The sequence below is a fragment of the Arachis ipaensis genome, chromosome B6 (assembly GCF_059453495.1).
Source record: "Arachis ipaensis isolate K30076 ecotype BB chromosome B6, ASM5945349v1, whole genome shotgun sequence".
NCBI lineage: Eukaryota > Viridiplantae > Streptophyta > Magnoliopsida > Fabales > Fabaceae > Arachis > Arachis ipaensis.
The window spans coordinates 145913292-145932881 of NC_142441.1; the positions used below are offsets into that span (position 1 = coordinate 145913292).

Genomic DNA, 19590 nt, shown 5'->3' on the forward strand with positions numbered 1-19590 from the left:
ATAAAAAAAAAGCCAATCTGAATACCCAAAAAATTTTTAAGAGAGAAAGAAGCTAGTGAACTTGAGAGAATATTGAAGAGTGGGAGGAGAGTGAATACTGAATGGCTTCTTCCGTGGTTGCTCTAGCAGCGTTTATATAGGCACACCGCGATCCCATTTTGTTGCCAATACACCTGAAGTGTTCCAACTCAAGTGCGCCGCAGTTGAATTGGTGCCAACTCGTGGCCACCGTCCAAGATGTTACCCATTTCATGGGTGACAGCCACATAATGGTTGCTTCACCATTTCGTGCCCGCCGCCATTGAAATGGAACCTGCTGCACCTTTGCTCCATTTCGTGGGCGCTCCACCTGATATGGAGTGGAATCCCATTTCGCGGGCGGCGTGCGAGACTTGGGCCTGCGTATTTCAGTAACACTTTCACGCCGTGCGTATATAGGGAAATAAAGTGTGAAGAATGTTTAATTATATAAAAAAGCCGATAACATTCTTCCAAAGAGACTAGTCAATTTAAGAAAAAATAACTCGTCTATTGAGTATTGACTGATTTTTTTTTTGGTGACTGAAATAAATTAAACAAAGAAAAACAAAACAAACAAAACAAGGAACTGCCTAAATAGAGGGACAGTCCCGTTTAAGACTACTCTTAAATTCCTCCCAAGGTGAAAGAAGCTCTACATGCGAAAGTTGTAACTTCATCGCCATCTTTGCCATAGTATCTGCCACCGTGTTTGCATCTCTCATAATCAAACGAAAGTCAACCCGCCAATTCCAATGCATGATATCTCTTATTTTGAGCACCAGTGGATCAATAAACCCAAAACCATCTTGAGTAACAAGATTAAATGCTTCCACACAATCCGTCTCACAAATAACATCTCGTTGACCCACATCCCAAGCTAAGAGATATTCTCTCCAAATAGCAAACAATTCTCCTTGAAGAATACTATTACTCTCAATCATTCCCAAACACCCCCTTTGCCAGCTCCCATTACAATCTCTAATAACACAAGCAAAACCAACACTATCACCCGAACCAAAATAACTAGCATCACAATTAATCTTAAAAGTACCAATGGATGGGGGATTCCAAAAACCATTTAGAGTAGAGGGAAGGGACATACGTTGTAATTCAAAGATATTCCTAAGCTCCTTTTCTGAAGTTAATGTCAGACAAATCACTTTTTCCGGAGGCCAAGTTTCATCGGGATTAAAGATGTCATTATTCCTTGCTCGCCATATCCACCAAAGTCCCGAAAAGAACTTGAACGGATGCTCTCTGCTATGATACAAGAACCAGTTCTTCAAATCCAAAGGATGACAAGAAATATCCAACCTATGCCAGACAAGCTGAGCTTTGGGACAATCCCGAATACAATGTAAAACCGATTCCTGGCTAGAAAGACATCTTGGACACTTATCCGATGACGACATCCCTCTTCTAAAGCGAAAACTTGCAGTAGGAAGAGCCTCCTTAAGACACAACCAAGCTAAAAATTTATGCTTTTCTGGAACAAGCTGGCGCCAAAGCCAAAGCCAATTCTCCCGCTCCTCCCAACCAAACAGCTGCTTACACAACCACAAGTAACCATTGCGAGAGTTATAGACTTTGGCAGCAGACCCACTCCAATACCAACCCACTTCCGGACCTACTTGTTCATCTGGATTGTAAGAAAGAATATTATCTTTCAGATTTTGAGATAAAGGAGAATAAAGAGTATCCAAATGCCACCTACCAACCGACCAAATATCCTGTATCCGGAGATTCGAATCAGAAATGTGAACATAATCGATCTCATTAGATAACCGTCCTTCTTTCCTCCAGCTAGAAAACCAAAAATTCTGGTTCAAATCTCCAATACACCAAGCAAACCCATCCTTCAACACTTCCCAAGCCTTGCAAAGACACCTCCAAATAGGAGAGTCCTTGTTCTTAGGATAACTAAAACAGTCATATAGAGATGATCGGTATTTGGCATCCAACAATTAGACCCATAGCTTGTTTGGCTGCTGGAAGAAAGTCCAAACTAGCTTCCCAAGAAGAGCAATATTTACACAATAAGGATCTCTAATCCCTAAACCTCCATATTTTTTTGGAGTAACCAGTACCTTCCAACTAACAAGATTCAATCCTCTTCCATCAACTTGTCCTTTCCAAAGAAAATTCCTCATCATAGACTCCAATTTACTAATGATTTCTTTGGGAAAAATAGAGACCTGCATCTGGTATGTGGGAATAGCAGCGACAACAGAATTAACCAAGCAAAGTCTACCAGCACGATTGAGTAAACTTCCTTTCCAGCTTGCTAGCCTACTCCGAATCTTATCCAGGACACCATTGAAAGCTGAACGAGTCACCCTAGAATGGCTAAGGGTAACTCCAAGATACTTGCCCAAGTCCTGGACAAATCTGATAGAGGATACCCCAGTGAAAACCTCTTTCCTTGTTGCAGAGACATTCTTGGAGCAAAGCGCTTTAGACTTCTCAACATTAATCTTCATCCCAGATGCTTTGCAAAAAGTCTCTAAAACCAACATCACATTTTGCACTTGTCTCTTTGTAGCTTTACAGAATAGAAGCAAGTCATCCGCAAACATTAAGTGGGATATTCTTGGTCCCCCTCTAGAAATAGCAACCGGTTCCCACAAGCCCAAATCAACCTGATGACTAATAAAGCATGCCAATCGCTCCATACACAACACAAAAAGATAGGGTGACATAGGGTCTCCTTGTCTAAGACCTCGGCTAGGAGTAAAGCCATTCAGACGACTCCCATTCCAAAGAATAGATAAGGAAGAAGCAGTGACACAATTCATAATCAAATTAAGTGTAGGAATAGGAAAACCAAAGCTTTTAAGGGTATGAGCTAAAAACCTCCAGTCAACTCTGTCATAAGCTTTCTCCAGATCAATCTTAAATGCCAGTGTGCCTTTCTTTGATTTAGTCTTCTTCATAAAGTGGAGGACTTCTTGGGCAATAATGATGTTGTTAGGAGTTCCTCGTCCCGGAATAAATCCTCCTTGAAGCGGGCCAACAATCTCCGCAAGATGAGGACGAAGCCTATTAACAAGGACCTTCGTGATGATCTTGTAAACTACATTGCAGAGACTAATCGGCCTGAAATCTTTCATAGATACCGGTGATTCAACCTTTGGAATGAGAACTAGTAAAGTCTCCAACATTCTCGGATCAAGAGGAACACCGGAGAATGCCTGCTTAACCATCTTCCAAACATCAAGACCAATGATCTCCCAATATTCTTTGAAGAAGAAAGCTTGAAACCCATCAGGACCCGGAGCTTTAAAAGAGTTCATGTGAAAAACCGCTGCTTTGACTTCCTCCATAGTAACTGGTGCCGTAAGGTTATTGCAAGCTTCCTCATTTAGAGAAGGAAGAGGCACATCACCAAGGCAACCCAAATCAACATCATCCAAATGACAGAATAAGCTTTTATAGAAAGACTCTGCTTCTTGACTCAGAACCTCTGGATCAGTTTCCCACACTCCATCCTTGAGAAAAAGGCCATGAATCTTATTATGTTTCCTTCGCGCAAGAGTTTGAATATGAAAGAATCTTGTATTCCTATCCCCGAACCTTACCCACTGCTCTCTGGACTTTTGGAACCATAGGAGCTCTTCTTGCACTAGAGTATTGTTATAATCATCAAGCAACTGTCGCTCTTTCTGACGCAAATAAATACTATCCACCACTTCCAAACGCTTTTGTAAATAATTAATCTGCTGCTCTAATTCACATTTCTTAACAAAAATGTTACCAAATACCTTCGAGTTAAACTCTAGTGAATTCTTCTGTACTTCCGAAAGCTTGCCATGAATTCCTCTATTACCAGACCACCATGACTGGTTCACAATATCCCTATACCCAGGATGAGTAGCTCAAGCAGCAACAAATCGGAAAGGTCGATTCCCTTTAGGCTGAGGACGACCTTTACAACGCACCAGAATAGGGCAATGATCAGACTGAAGCCTATTTAGAACTTCTGCATAAGCCTCTGGAAAGATAGATAACCAACTATTATTTATACAGACTCGATCAAGCTTTTTTGCCACGTCAACATAATTTTTCACCCTCCTGTACCAAGAAAACTGCCTCCCAATAGTCTTCAGATCAAACAAACCACTATCTCCTAATGAAGTAGCAAACATGTCTGCTCTTTGATGAGAAAATTGACAGTCCTTAGATTCATGAGAAAATTTGACTTCATTAAAATCACCAAGAACAATCCAAGGTCCTTGAAAAACCATGGATTGTGCAACAAGATAATCCCAAAGGAGAACCCTTTTATTAAATTGAGGACTGCCATAAATACCACTACACCTCCAAATTAAATTATCAAAGTGAACCTCAACAGTAACACCCTGATCAAAAGCATCAATGAACTTACAACAAACACCCTTCATAGAGGATAGAAACCAAATACCTCCCTTATGCCCCTCTGCTTCTACTATACCAACAGAGTGATACCCCAATCTTTCCCAGAATAATTTTAAATGCTAAAAAGGGGAGTGAGTTTCAACCACAATAAAGAAAACAGGTCTAAATTTCCTAACAAGTTCCTTGCAATGCACACGGCTAACTTATTAGAAGCACCCCTAATATTCCAAACAATCATATTTAAACTATCCATAAATAATAGGGACAGAATAAATAAGAACATAAAACTCTAAACAGAATCACCAACCTCAATAGGTGGTTTGTCCTGCGGTACTGGCACACTCTGATCCTCAATAATTGCCACCTTCGGACCTCCTGACACTGCACCTGCCATGCTTCCATCTACTAAGGTTTCCTCCATTGTGTCACCATTTTTATCAACTGGTGAGTTCTGCAAGGAGGAAGGCCGAGGACGCTTCCGTAGAGAAATTCCACGACGTGCAGGAGTTCTGCGTGATGGAGATGGCGCAATTTCATGTTTTTCTCGCTTCCCCATCCTAATGCCAATTGATTTACCTCCATCACCATGCAAATTGGGTCTTGGAACCCTTCTCGAACCAAACTTGTGCTGCTTTCCATCTTGGTCCTTCAAACCTGATGACTGGCCCATTGTGAATTTTCCCTTACGAAGCACTTGTTGCCAGCCCTCTCCATCATCCATGCATGCCTCATTAACATGACCATCAGGCACGTGAGGAGCCAATGATTTCGTAACCACATCTTTCCCTTTAACAACTCCTAATTTCTCACCCAAATTACGAGGATTCTCACCCAAATCACGAGCTTCTGATTCAGCCTCTTGTTGAATCTCATGATTGTTGTGTGGCACTAGTGTCGGGGCTTCATTATTTTTTTCATCACCAAAGGAATTTCCGTTTCCTTCCAAGGACTCCTTCTCCATGCACAACGATTTATCATGCCCATATCGTGCACAAGTAGCACAAATCAACGGTAAACTCTCGTACTCCACTTCATAAGTCACACCCTCCACTATAATATGTTTGATTACAGGCAACTCAAGATTAATTTGAACACAAGCTCGGGCATATTTTCCTCTTTCTACAAGCTTAGTAGCCAAATCTACTTTCACCGGAATCCCTATTGCAGAAGCAATTCGCAGCATTGCTTGTTCCTGATTAAAATTGAAGGACTAAGCTGATAAATTTAAAAATTGATAAATTAATTTTATTAGGAATTAGATTATATATAGCGTCAAAATCGAAGAACAATTTGATTGATATCTCACCACGAGCACTAAGGCTACATTTGTTTTTAAAAATTGAGATTGATTAAAATTAAAATTAAAATTTTAGTATTAGAATATAAAATTTTAGTTTATTTAATACTTTTAAAAATAAAAATATTAGGAATTCAAATTTTTTGAGATAAAAATTAAAATTTTACTAATATTTTTTTTAAACATTTTCATTCAACCTTTTAAATTTTAAGTTTATCATTCACACACTAAAATTAAAATAGAGAGAAGAGAGACACCATGAAATAGTGAGGGAGAAGGAGAGAAAAAGGCAGTGGAAGACTATCACCCACCACCACAACTCCTCTAACAATTTCAAACCATGCCCTTGGTCGCCATGACGCACTCCCTTGGAGTTCATATTTGTGTACGTAGGTCAAGAATGCAAGCTTTTCGTGATACCTACAAGGTTTTTGTTGGTGTTTGCTGGTCTCCTAAAAGAAACTAAAGACATTTTTGGTCTTTGATGCTACAACAAGTCACTCCTTCCTCGCGAAGTTGTGTTCTTTAGTAACATGGTAAAGTGAGAAAGACAAACACAAGTATGACAAGCTTTTTTTTTTGGGAGGATTTCGTGAAATAGTTTCTAACTTTGCTTCTAATTCTTGCTACAAAGAAAGTATTGTTGTCTTCACTTTTCTCTTACAAATAACAAGTGTTTAGTTTTTATTAAAATTAAATATTCATTCCGGTCCTCGACCATTTACCCAACTGATAAAACGCTTCTGAAAATTAGAAATTGGCCAATCGACCCTAGAAATGGCTATGGCAGACCCTACGACCAATTGAAAAATAGTGGAGTGATGACATGTCAATTTTCTCAGTCATGTGGATATTGTCAAACCCGACTTTAACGATTGTTTGAGTTTTCTGATTACTTAGAGTCCAGCTAAATAAGATGTTATGATTACATTGCTTGCTAGGAAGAACCGATACGACACGCGATACGAACACGACACGAGGCCGACACGTTCTTTTTATAAAAAATTGGATATGACACGTTTAGGATACGTTGTGAATTAAAATTTAAATAATATATTAAATTAATAAAATATCATATTGTAAATCTAAGAGTAAATATAGTTGCATAAAAAAGTCTTAAAATTATGCAATTATTAAAAAAAATAAAAAACTTTAATCTACTCTTGTCATCTCGCTAACAAAAAATGTATCAATTTCTTCTCCTCCAAGTCCATCATCTGCAAACACCACAGCTTCAAGTCCATCATCCTCTGTATCTTCTATTCTTCTTCTTCAATATAATGCATAGAACCAAGAATGGCTAAGTTAGTGAGTAAGTAAGTCACCAAAAACACACGGTAAGTGGATTTAGGTTTTGATTTATTAATTATTTTATTTTTAAATTTAAATTTTGATTTGTTTTTATTTTAAAATATTTTAAAATTAAAAAAGAAAAATTGGTTAATCGGGCCATAAAATCACAAAATCAATTGTAGATTTGCAGCCCAACAAAAAGATTCGTCTCATGAACATCTGAATTAGGTCGAACTCATTCGGATTCGCCAAAATTCTGCACCGGAAGAAGACACGCCGCCGATACGTTCCTTTGACGTATCCACCGCATGTCAGCGTCGGATTCGCGTCCGACACAAATACGCCGACACCATGAGCGAATCCGTGCTTCATAGAGTTGCTTGTACATTTCTAATAAATTTGGTGAGGAAAGGATCAAAATAGACTCGTTACACTATGTCAGTTTTTAAGTTAAAACTAGAATTGTTAGTTCCCTCGACCTAATTCTCTGTTTCTTTGATTTATGTGACTTTCACCCCAGAGCTTCAATTCAAACTTATCTTCCTCCTTCAATTTAAGCTTATCTTTCTCCTTCGATTCAAGCTTATCTTCCACTTGCAATCATTTCGATCACTCTCTTTAATATGATTTTTCTCCTCAACACTCAACAATTTTTTCTCTGAATTTTTATTCCCTTTTTTCAATTTCTTTCTATCTTCTTGATTTCTCCTCTTTTCTTGAACTCTCATACCGTAGAGATTAATGAGATTTGCCTAGTTTCACACATCACACATCCTAAAATAAAGGATTTCTGATCAACGAGATCAAGAAAAGAAGGTCTGAATCTACACCAATTTCAGATTCGTTGATTTCTAGAGGTCATTACTCAGAATTTCAAGTCATGGATCCTACAACAATTAACACACGACCAGCATCCAGTGGCATCGATCTCAATGCCTTAGCTTATCTGGTAGCTCAAATCAACACATTTCAAGCAAATTCTCCTCGTCCTCCAGCCAATCTTATCATGGATCCCTCATCCCCATTCTTTCTTCATCCTAGTAATAGTCCAGGTAACCCCCTCATATCTGAAATATTAAATCACAAGAATTATAATTCTTGGTCAAGATTGGTGCAACAAGCTCTAATTTCAAAGAATAAGATTGCATTTGTTGATGGTTATTTTCCAGCACCAATTAAAAAAATCCAACCTATGAAGCATGTGAAAGGTGTAATACAATGGTAGTTTCTTAGATCAACTTATCTCTAAACCAAGATATTCGAAATAGTGTGATTTGGAATGGTGTGGCTAACAATTTATGGGAAGATTTAAAGAAGAGATTTTACCAAGGTGGTGTATTCCAAATTGAGAACTTGAAGAGGACCTTTTCTCGATCAAGCAAGGTAACCTAGCCATAATACCTTACTTTACAAAGTTGAAAAGCATTTGGGAAGAATTGGAGGATTATAGACCTCTACCCACGTGCATTAGTGCCTCGAATTGCAACTGCTCCTCCACTGTTAAAAACTATAGAGATAATACATTTTTTGTTAGATTCTTACGCGGATTGAATGAACAATACACCACAGTTAGGTCTAATATAATGCTGATGAAACCCATCCCACCAATAGATACAGTTTTTTCGATGCTGATACAACAAGAGAGACAAGCTTCTGATTCATATTTAATGAATTCCAACTTGCAAATCAATGTGATTAGCAATTAAAATAGTCACACCCTTTTAGAGGCAGAGGTTGTGGAAGAGATGGTAGAGGTGGCAGAGGCAGAAGCATAGAGGAAGAAACACTCCCAGGCAATGCTCATTTTGTGGCAGAGAGGGCCATTTGGTGGATAATTGCTACATAAAGCATGGCATCCGATCCCTCCACAACTCAAAGCCAAGACATTCCATAACATAAGAACATCATTACTGAGGTAATTAATGAGAAAGATAATGACACTATTGATATCTACAAGAAAGAAAGTAGTGTCTCCCAAGCCTCATTTACACAAGAACAAAAGCAAGCTCTACAGACATTGCTACAAAACCATGGAGCCACCACTTCTCATAATGTGAACAACATTTCTAATGTCATAGACCCTAAGTCCTTCGATGAAGGTAATTCTGTGATATGTCCATCGTTTTATCGTAGAATAGTGACTCTTGGGTTATTGACATAGGAGTCACTGTCCATGTTACACATACTTTTGCTGCATTTCATTCACACCAAAGAATCAATCCTGTTAGAGTTAGGCTTCCAAACAAAAGCATTGTCACAACTTCAATTTCAGGCATAGGCAAAATTTCTAACACATTGTATCTCACTAATGTTATTTACATTCTATCTTTTACATTAAATCTGATTTCAGTCTCAAAATTAACAGAGTTAATTGATTGCCAATTATTTTTAACAAATTTGGTTGTGAGATATAGGACTATCATATAATGAAGATGATTGGAGCAGCTGAGTTCACTGAGGGTTTAGATGCAATAAAAACAGATACCAAGAAATTGACTGATCACATAGCTATGCAACTCATAGCAGCAACTTCACCAGTCACACACCACACTGATCAATAACTTTGGTATATTAGACTACGTAATATTCTATTTAATAAATTGCACTCTATGCAACATTTGTATCCAACAATTTTAAAATTCAAATTTAATAAAGATGCTACTACTCTTCCTTGCAATTCATGTCACTTGTCTAAGTATAAAAGAAAACCTTTTCCTCACAGTTTTCCTAAAGCTCAATCTTGCTTTGAATTCATTCATGTAGATATTTGGTCCCATCAATGTTACTTCCACAAAAGAAAACAAATATTTTTTTAACAATAATTGATGATCATAGTAGATATACATGGATTTTTCCAATAAATTTGAAATTTGATGCTGCAGTTTTAATTCAACAGTTTGTAGTTTTTACTTACACTCAATTTGAAAAGAAAGTTAAATGCATTAGATCTGACAATGGCAAAGAATTTCAAATGCATGAATTTTACAAATCAAAGGAAATTATACACCAATCCTCATGTTTTGAAACTCCTTAACAGAACGAGATTGTCGAAAGAAAGTACCAGCATTTGCTTCAAGTCTTGTGTTCCGGATTGTTACTGGGATTTGGCAGCAAAATATGCCACTCAAATTGTCAACCAAATTCCCAGCAATTTACTAGATAACAAGAGCCCCTTTAAGATATTTTATCACAAAACTACAAATTTTAAAAAATTTAAAGTATTTGGGTGTCTTGCATACATTTTCACACTGTCAGCTCATTACACTAAACTAGATGCTAGAGCCAAAATGTGTGTATTTTTTGGTTTCAAAGAAGGCACACAAGATTTCTTATTGCTTGACATCACCAATAATAAATTGATAATATCTAGAGATATTGTTTTCTATGAGAACATCTTCCCTTTTAAAGAAAGTAAAGTTGCAACATCTCATTTGACATCATTAGACCTGGCTCACAAAAAACCTCATGCATCACTTAACTTTGATGACATATTCACTTACACCCAAACTACTTCACACCATATGCCTGCCACAATTTCTTTCAGCCCTCAAACTCATTCACATGCAGCATCATCACATAATAACAATAGCATTACTTATCTCATCATGATCACTCACAACAAATCACACAACAACACCTTAGGAGATCTGAAAGAATAAAAAGGAAACTAGTTCATCTAGAGAATTTTTATTGCATACAAACTACCAAAGAGATAGCAAACACAACCAATTGTAGGTATCCAATTTCTAACCATTTATCATATCATAATCTTTCAACTGCACATAGAACTTTGTCTGTGAACATTGCATCGTCCATTGAGCCACAACATTATGAAAAAGATTTGACAAAATCTTGTTGGAGATGATATTTCAGCTGAGTTGAAAGCCTTAAATACAAATAAGACTTGGATGATCATTCATTTACCTTTAGGTAAGAAACCAATAGGTTGTAATGGGTCTTCAAGTTGAAATTGAAACCCAATGGTAACATTGAGAGACATAAAGCGAGGCTCGTAGCAAAAGGGGTACAATCAAAGAAAGACAAGGATTTGACTTCTTTTATACTTACAGCCCAGTTGCAAAAATGACTACACTTAGATTTTCTTAGCCTTAGTAGCAACAAAGGGTTGGCTACTTCAGCAACTCGACGTCAATACGACTTTTCTCCATGGCGATCTAGATGAGGAAGTTTACATGAGTTTACCTCTAGGCCTCAACGTAGAAAAACCTGGCATGGTTTGCAAATTAACCAAGTCACTTTATGGCCTCAAACAGGCCAGTCGGCAATGGAATGTCAAGCTAACTTCCTTAATCTTGCGCTTAGGCTACTCACAATCCAAACATGATCATTCTTTATTCACTAAATCAAATAATAGTGCTTTTACTGTAGTTATTGTCTATGTAGATGATCTAATCCTCACAGGCAATAACCAATTAGAGATCAACATCACCAAACAACAGCTACATGCAGTATTCAAAATATAAGATATTGGCAATTTAAAGTACTTCCCGGGCTTTGAGATAGCTAGATCAAGCACTGGTATTGCAGTTCACCAAAGAAAATGATCGAACGCAAGCTTGCCATAACTCTAATGGATTATGCAACCAAACTGGCCAAGGATTCAGCACTAGCATTCCCAGACGTGTCAATTTATAGACGCCTCATTTGTAGACTCGTCTATCTCACAACAACACGGCCAAACATTTCATTCGCAATTGGAAAATTAAGCCATTGTTTGGATTGTCCTACCACTGCTCAGTACAATGCAACTCTTTGATCTCAAATACCTGTAGAATACCCTAGCAGCAAGTCTCTTCTTCTCTGCCTCCTCAGACCTGCTCCTTTCTTGCTACTCAGATGCTAATTGGGCAGCATGTCTAGATAGTAGAAGATCGGTCTCTGGCTACTGCTTTTATATAGGCACTTCACTCATCTCATGGAAGAGAAAAAAATAAACAACTGTAGCTAGATCATCATCTGAAGTGGAGTATATATAGGGCGTTGACACTTACGACGTGTGAAGCTCGACGGATCTCATTAATTCTTGCTGACCTACATGTTCTAGTCATCAAATCCATCCCAATCTATTGTAATAGTCAATCTGCAAGGTATATAGCCGTCAATCCAGTCTTTCACGAGCGTACCAACATATTTAAGTAGATTGTCATGTGACAAGAGAAAAAATAATTTATGAGCTCGTCAAACTTTTGCCTGTCACCAGTAAAGACCAAAAGAGTTGGGAATGCTCAACATTTTCGATCCCAACCTAAAGGAAAATGTATGAGTTTTTGTATGCATATAATTTCTTCATTGTATGAGTCTCTGTATGCTTATGTTTTTTTTTTTCGTTCTTTCATTTGTAGTCAATGTAAGTAATTAAGACATTTTATGTAATTACTAAGTGCATTCTTATACAATTCTCGCTGTAAGTTGCCAAATATTTTTAGATTTGACCGTTTAGGAAAATGTCACATAGGTAATATAGCTAATACACATACAAGAAGTGAGTGCAGAAGCAATAAGCACATATTAGTACAATGAGTAATGCTAGGGAACCAAAATGGTATTAGCCAAAAACCAATTAAATACGTTTGGGTGAATTTAAAATTTCTACGAGTTAATATATATAGATGTTTCTTCTGCTAAGTATCAGAATGTTTCTTTTTCATACTAAATGGATGTTCTTTTATATATTTTTCGAATTTTTTTTTGTATTACAAATGTGAATGTCTCTATTTCTTTAAAATTTCATAATTTTTTTTTAAATTATAACTGAATATTTCTTTTGTTAAATATTAGGATGTTTTTTTCCATATTAAATGGATGTTTTTTTATATTTATGTAATTATTTAAAAATTCCTTTTGACTAAGATCAAGTGTGTAATTTGCTGTCAACACCCTTCTCTTCAACTACCCGTTCATCCTTTCAAAACCACATCTGAAACCAAATCCCCACCCCAACCGAGAGCCCCCCTCCTTTGTCCGTCCACCTCCCTTCATCTCTTATACTTCTTCTTTTGTTTAGTCCAGCTAAAAAAAAAAAAAACGAAAAAAAACAAAAACGAAAAAAAGAAAAATTTAGCATTACTTTTTATTTTCTTTTATTTAAATTTCTGCATCTCTTTCTTAGTTGTTGGCAGTGCCTGGGAGCACACAGTTGCAGTGCTAGCAGCAAGTTCTATAGGCTCTGCGGTAGAGATTTGAATGAGATGATAACCGACACCTTGCAGCACATATTCCGTTACAGAGGAGTGAGTTCCAGTGAGGAGGCAGAGAGAACCTGAGAGAGAGATTTGTGTGTGTGATTGTTGGAGGTGAGTAGGTTAATATGAAAGAGAAGAGGAAAGTTTTTATAGTTTTAATTAGGTTTTAATTAAATTTTAAATTTTGAATTTAAAAAATTTAAAATTAATTAATTATTAATATAAATTAATGTGGTTTTGTTTAGTTTTTTGCTGATAACTTTTTGGTTCCATATACGTTTCCTAGTACAATATAGATAGTTATAAGTTCCGAGTATATAACCCATTTTTCATCCAATGTCATTTAATGGAAAGTGAAAACTAGAATTGTTAGTTTTTTCGACCACATTCTCTCTTTCTCTAGTTTATGTGACTTTCACATCCAGAGCTTCAATAGCTTCCAATTAAGAATTTCACAATAAGAGCATGAAATCACTACTCCTTCATCTGAATCTAGCTATATATATTTCATGCTGCTCATTTGAATCAACCACTAATTATAATCTTGTGTTTAGGAAGTTTTCAACAACTGAAATAAACTCATGAGGCTTTTCTTCATGCGGCAAATGACCGCATTGCTTAATTACTTGAAGCGATGATCCTGCTATGATGCGTGAAAGTCTCTCTGCATTCCAAGATGGAACTAATGGATCGCTGTCACCAGTCACAATCAGCACTGTTCATTTAATACATATATACATGATCAGTGATATATCGATATAAGATTAGTGGTTATTATTAGTGACATGAATGAGATAAATCTTACCAGGGCATGATATTTGATTAAGCCGCTGCCTAAGTGAAGGCTTTGTTTTAGGTTCCTCCTCGGTCAGAAGCAATGCTGCAACGTATTCTAACAGTGCCCTATCCCAATCCTTAGTCATCAATGGCTGCATTAAATGACCAAAAGTTGTTGAATAAATATAAGTTTAATTTATCATGTGTGCAAATTAATTTGCACGTGATGGTGGTGCAGGAGGTGAACTGCGAAAGAATCATGCAATTTGGTGATTTACTATGGTGCACCGGGATGAATTTGTTTTTCACACAACTCGCTCCACAAATTCTTTTTTCAAAAACTTCTTAAAAAATTAATAATACAATTCGTTCCAATAAATTTCGTTTTAACTTTTTAGTTTTTAAAAAATAAAGTATTATTTTAATTTTTAATATTTTATTTAAGTTTTAATTTTGTCTAAAACGTTTAAAATATTTTATTTTATTTTTGTTCTTTAGTCAAAACTAAAATTTTTTATTCAAAAATATTTTTTATTTTTATTCTCTTATTTTCTTGTTTTTTTTTTTTTCTATTTTCACTCTCAAATCACTATAATTATGAGTATGACCATTATAATTATGATTTTTACCATTATCTTAGATGAAAATTATAATAGAAGAAATAGTATTTTTTTTAAAAAAAAATTAATTTTGACCTTAAAATTAAAATAGGATAAAATACGATATTTGGGATAACAGTAAGATGTTTTAAAAATTAGAGACGAAATTACGAATTAAACTAAATTTTAGGAATTAAAATAATATTTTAATTTTTTGAGTAAAATAACAATTAGATCCTTGAAAATTTCGACTTCGTACCAATTAATTAGTCCCTAAAAAAAATTATCAATTTGGTCCTCCAGGATAGTAAATAGTGGATACATAATGTCTTTCTATCAATTTATCAACTAAAATTTAACGGTGATGCTTATATAAACTGTTAGTTACTCTGACGTATCTATTTATGAAAAATAGTCCCGTACATAACAATTTTTGGAACGAAACTTTATTTGTTTTAATAGAATTTGTGATAAATACTCAAAAGATGTTTCATTGTCAAAAACTATATCGTTTTTCTGCTCATGTGACGAGAGTACGAGACATACACCACTGTAAATAATGAAATACATGGACAATTCGATTTTGTTTTGCACTATTCATTGAGAGAAGGACATATATGTCCACCGTTTACTTCTTGGAGGACCTCATTAGTATTTTTTTTCAAAGACTAATTAGTCCAATGTCAACATTTTCGAGAATTTAATTATCACCTTATTATAATTTTTTTAAAAATAAATACTATTCACCTCCTGCAAATTATTTTTTTAAAAAAATACATTCGTCTCCAACAAATTACTTTTCTAAAAAAATTAAAATAAAAATTTCCGAGGAATTGCCTTTCAAAAATTCAAAAAAAAAATTGTAATCGGGCTAATTAACCAAACAAAACCAAAAACTAATCATGTTCATCAGTGTTAAACTCTTGTACTTATCACCTTCTAATTATTATATACAGATTCTAGCACTTATTAATGTGCCTAAAATTAACATAATACTAAACTTATGTCTAGATATAAAAATGAAAGAAATGAATCACAATGAGAGCGAGAGATTATACCTTTTTGTAAGCACTAAGGACATGCTCCGTGACCTGGTTTGGGTCATACCATGAATTTCGAACTACAGCAGTACCAAACTTATCAACAAGCACTCTCACCTGATGACAATATATATCATGATGAAAAATTAATTAACTAGCTTAGATATAGTATAGTATATATAGTATCTCAATTAAACAATTTATAAGTAATTAATTATTTAATTACCAGCATTATAGCAAGGGATGAACGCAGGATGGCATAAAAGAATTTCCTAGACGAACGTATGATTTCCTTCATGATTGGTGTTAGTGCATGTGCCATGAACTTGACAATCTTGGAGGACATCTTATAAAGCACAGAATTTGGAATTTTGCTTATAGAGTAGTTATGTTGAATTGGTAGATTTTGTTTAATAATAATGTTGGGTGTAGTAACAGCTTTAAGAGGAGCAAGTATTGCTGGGGAAACAAGGATGAGAGCAGCAACACGTTCAGGAGCCTCAAAATATGCATTTACTGCTACTGCTGCACCCGCTGAATGCCTGCAACAACATCAGTTGTAGTGATGTCATTTTCTTATTAATTATTAATTATGAATAATAATCTAATATTGTTTTATATTCCATTAATAATATTCTTTATTTTTAAGTATTTATAGAAAATATTTTTTTCATTTTTTTAAAGAAAAATTTTACAAAAACATTGTCATGCTAACTACGTGACCCATTATAGCCAATGACTCATAACTATAATAATGAGGATAATATTACAATAAAGAGGTGATTGTTAATGAAAAGTGAAAATTTTTTTTTATTTATAAAAGAAAAAGATATAAAACAAAAAATAAATCATGTGAATTTTTAGACTTTTTATTTTTAGCATTGTGATTTAAGTGGTGTTTTTTAATAATATAGATACTTGATGTATTTTTTTTAGTGTGGATACCACAAAGTTTTAATTTTTTTTTCCACAAAACTGACCTATCAATTTATTTATTCTTTAAAAAAATTTTCAATCCACACAAATTTGAGGTCCAGATTTCTCTATTACCCCAAATTGGACTTTAAATTTTATTTCTAGAATAAAACTGTTCAATTTGTGAATTTCAGTTAAAAAAAATATCTCAATATCCATAAAAAATACACTATTTTTTCATAATTAATCATAACATATTTTAAATTTCTATAAGTAAGAAAATTAGTAAAATTTTTATTCTTTACTCAATTTTATTTACATTTCACTAAAACACATTTCTGTAGTAATTAAAATAACAATATATAAAATTGTGCTATTCATATAAAAATGTCTATACATAAAAATAAAAATTAAAATGTAAATACCTATTATATTAAATTGAGATATCTTTTTGTGAGTAAACTATCTCTGTTAATATTTACGAGAAGTGCTAAAGGAGTAAATTTTGTATTAAGTGCTACTTAAATTTTAATAAAAGTGTTGACCTAGACTTTTTCAAATATTTACTTAACAACTAAAACAGACAAAAAGAGAAAATACAATTCATGACATAACATACCCTACTAAAATAGCGTTGCCAGCAGTGTTTACTAAATCAAGGAAGGACAAGGTTGCAAGAACTGAGAATGCCATTGAGTATGGATTATAATTATTTAGAGCTTTTACTGAAGAAGAAGTAGAAGTAGAAATTGGTCTTGATGTTAAGCCAAAGGCTGGCCTATCAAAAGCAATAACTTTTGAACCGCTAACCTCAGCCAAAGGTTTCATCACTTGTTCCCATGACAATACTGAGGCTCCAAAACCATGCAACAGAATCATAGTAGGATGAGATAATAATTCATATTCATCAGCAGAAGGATGTTGTATCTTGTGGTGAATTTCAACTCCATTGAAGTCACAAAAGCAACTATCGTCATCAGCTAAGAGCTTTGGATCCATTATTAGTTCATCTTGATCCATGCCAGCTACCACATTATTATTTCTCTTCTTCTTCGTTCCCATATTCAACAACTGCGATGCTTTCAAAACCTGAAACCTGATGCATGCATGTAACAAAAAAACACACAATTTCAGTAACAATATCATATTTTTTCTAGCAAGATGACTAACAAAATTTAATATTTTTAGTTAATACTTGATCAATTTTAAATTTTAAAATAAAAATTAGCCTAAAATATTAATTAGTTAATATTAATAAAAAAAAACTGTTTATCTTTATTTTTTTTTAATATGACTTTTTTGTCATACATATTTAGTAGTAGTTATTATAATATCAATACAACTAACACTACTACATACTTGAGATTTAAGAAAATAAAAGAAATGAACTAACATAGATATAAGAAATTAAACTTGTTGAAATAACATATTTAGGAAAAGAGTGATCATATGAAAGAAAAGATGACTCGTTGCAATACCTCTTTATGAAAGTAGAATTAATTAACAAGCAATTATTAAGAGCACGCATTTAATTTTTCTATAATAGAATAAAATTCTCTTTTTATGACAAAAGATTGGAACCAAAATATACATGAGAAAAAAAAAATCTAAAAAGGACTTGTATTTTACTTTTTAAGGAAATACTTGCTCTGTGGAATGGCAAGTCATTTGAAATACAGATCCTTCTCTCTTTATAGAAAAGTTCATTCACGACACTACATTGATTAGGGGTGGCAAACTGAAAGTGGGTAGGGCAGGGTAAAGTTTGAATCCAACCCTAACTCTACCCGCGGATTGAGATTTTTATATAAATTTAACCCTACTCTATTTGCGGGTTGAGAATATCCCAACCCTAATCCTATCCGCTCTTAACTCGCGAGTATCCGATCCTATTCGCGGGTTACAAAAAATATACATTATTATATAACTTGATGATAATTTAAAATAGAACTGATTTTTATGTACAAAAAAATTTAAATTATCAATTAATAATTTTCTTTTAGTGGCTAAGAATCTTTTGCATTTAGTGAGAGGTCTTTGATTCAACATCCGCCTAAAACATATTTTTATATAAGTATATAATATAAACATATATAGAGTGCGGGTTGGTTGGATAGAGTTGAAGCTCAATCCGCATCCTATCCGACCCGCACGAGAACCCAACCCGCACGAGAATCCTACCCGCACCCTACCATACCCGCTGCGAATCGGGTTAACAACCTACCCGAACGGATGGAATCGGGTTGAGTACCCGCGGGTAGGGTGCATATTGCCACCCCTAACATTAATTGGTAATAGAATGCCAGGGATCCGAATTGGCATGTTTAATTTTATCTTTGACTAAAATATAATAATAAAACAATTTTATAACTCCTAATAAATTCTCCATATTTTGCAACCACGTATATTTTAGAATTTTCAAGGCCACAAATTACAATGTGGCTTTTACAACATCATTTAAAGTTTCATCAGAATATTTGGCAAACTCTTAACGATAGCTTTCTTTTTATTTCTTAATTTAGAAAAATTATAATAATTCCCGTAAAAAATATGAAAAGAGAATATATATATATATATATAGATAATATTAAAATATAGAGAAATGTTAGTTGTACAATATTAATCAGCCTTTAATCAAATTTAAATAATATTTAATTATTTTTTTAGTGTAACATGTTCCTATTTTGTAGATACATATCTATAATTAGATTTTAATTTAAATTTAAATTTTAAAACCCACCCACTTCATTGGTGGTTACGGTGACTTTGCTTTACTTTCGTCACGTAACAGATACAGTTTTTTAAATTTCTTATTCTACGGGATATTCACACGCATTAGTGAATCCCAAATAAAAAAGGACGCTGCCAGCTGAATTCTCCATCTCTCATTTTGCATTGGTGAAAGGGGTATCATTATTTTCCAGACGTGTGTTTATGTAATTTGTTAAGAAATATCATGTTCAACATTTTTAATTATATTTTAATTTAAACATAAAAACACTCTGCTGATTTAATTGGAACAAGGTTGATCTTATTTAATTTTATTAATAAAGTTGTTGCAAATAAAGTAT

The 19590-nt window shown here is 34.4% G+C and overlaps 1 protein-coding gene across 2 annotated transcripts; it reads right to left on the minus strand.

Annotated features, from left to right (window-relative positions):
- Window positions 1-13493: 13493 nt before the first annotated feature.
- On the minus strand, window positions 13494-18258 carry LOC107648500 (uncharacterized). 2 transcript variants are annotated; one of them, XM_088491585.1, is made up of 6 exons: window positions 18149-18258; window positions 17139-17615; window positions 15831-16146; window positions 15623-15721; window positions 13994-14117; window positions 13494-13903 (listed from the first exon to the last, which is right to left on the minus strand). In XM_088491585.1, exons 2-6 carry the CDS (start codon window positions 17579-17581, stop codon window positions 13725-13727), a joined length of 1161 nt encoding a protein of 386 aa, XP_088347711.1. In that variant the 5' UTR covers window positions 17582-17615; window positions 18149-18258; the 3' UTR covers window positions 13494-13724. The 2 variants fall into 2 exon arrangements, with proteins under 2 accessions (XP_088347711.1, XP_016207828.2); XM_016352342.3 differs by lacking the exon at window positions 18149-18258 and having other exon boundaries at window positions 17139-17803.
- Between the last annotated feature and the right edge of the window lie 1332 nt (window positions 18259-19590).

Excerpts from the sequence above, each read along its gene's own strand:
- LOC107648500 (XM_016352342.3), bottom strand. The coding sequence starts at position 17,665 with ATGATATTGTTACTGAAATTGTGTGTTTTTTTGTTACATGCATGCATC. Across the intron at positions 15,722-15,830 it reads CATCCCTTGCTATAATGCTG|GTGAGAGTGCTTGTTGATAA; the intron begins GTAATTAAATAA and ends TATTGTCATCAG. Across the intron at positions 13,904-13,993 it reads TAATCAAATATCATGCCCTG|TGCTGATTGTGACTGGTGAC; the intron begins GTAAGATTTATC and ends TTAAATGAACAG.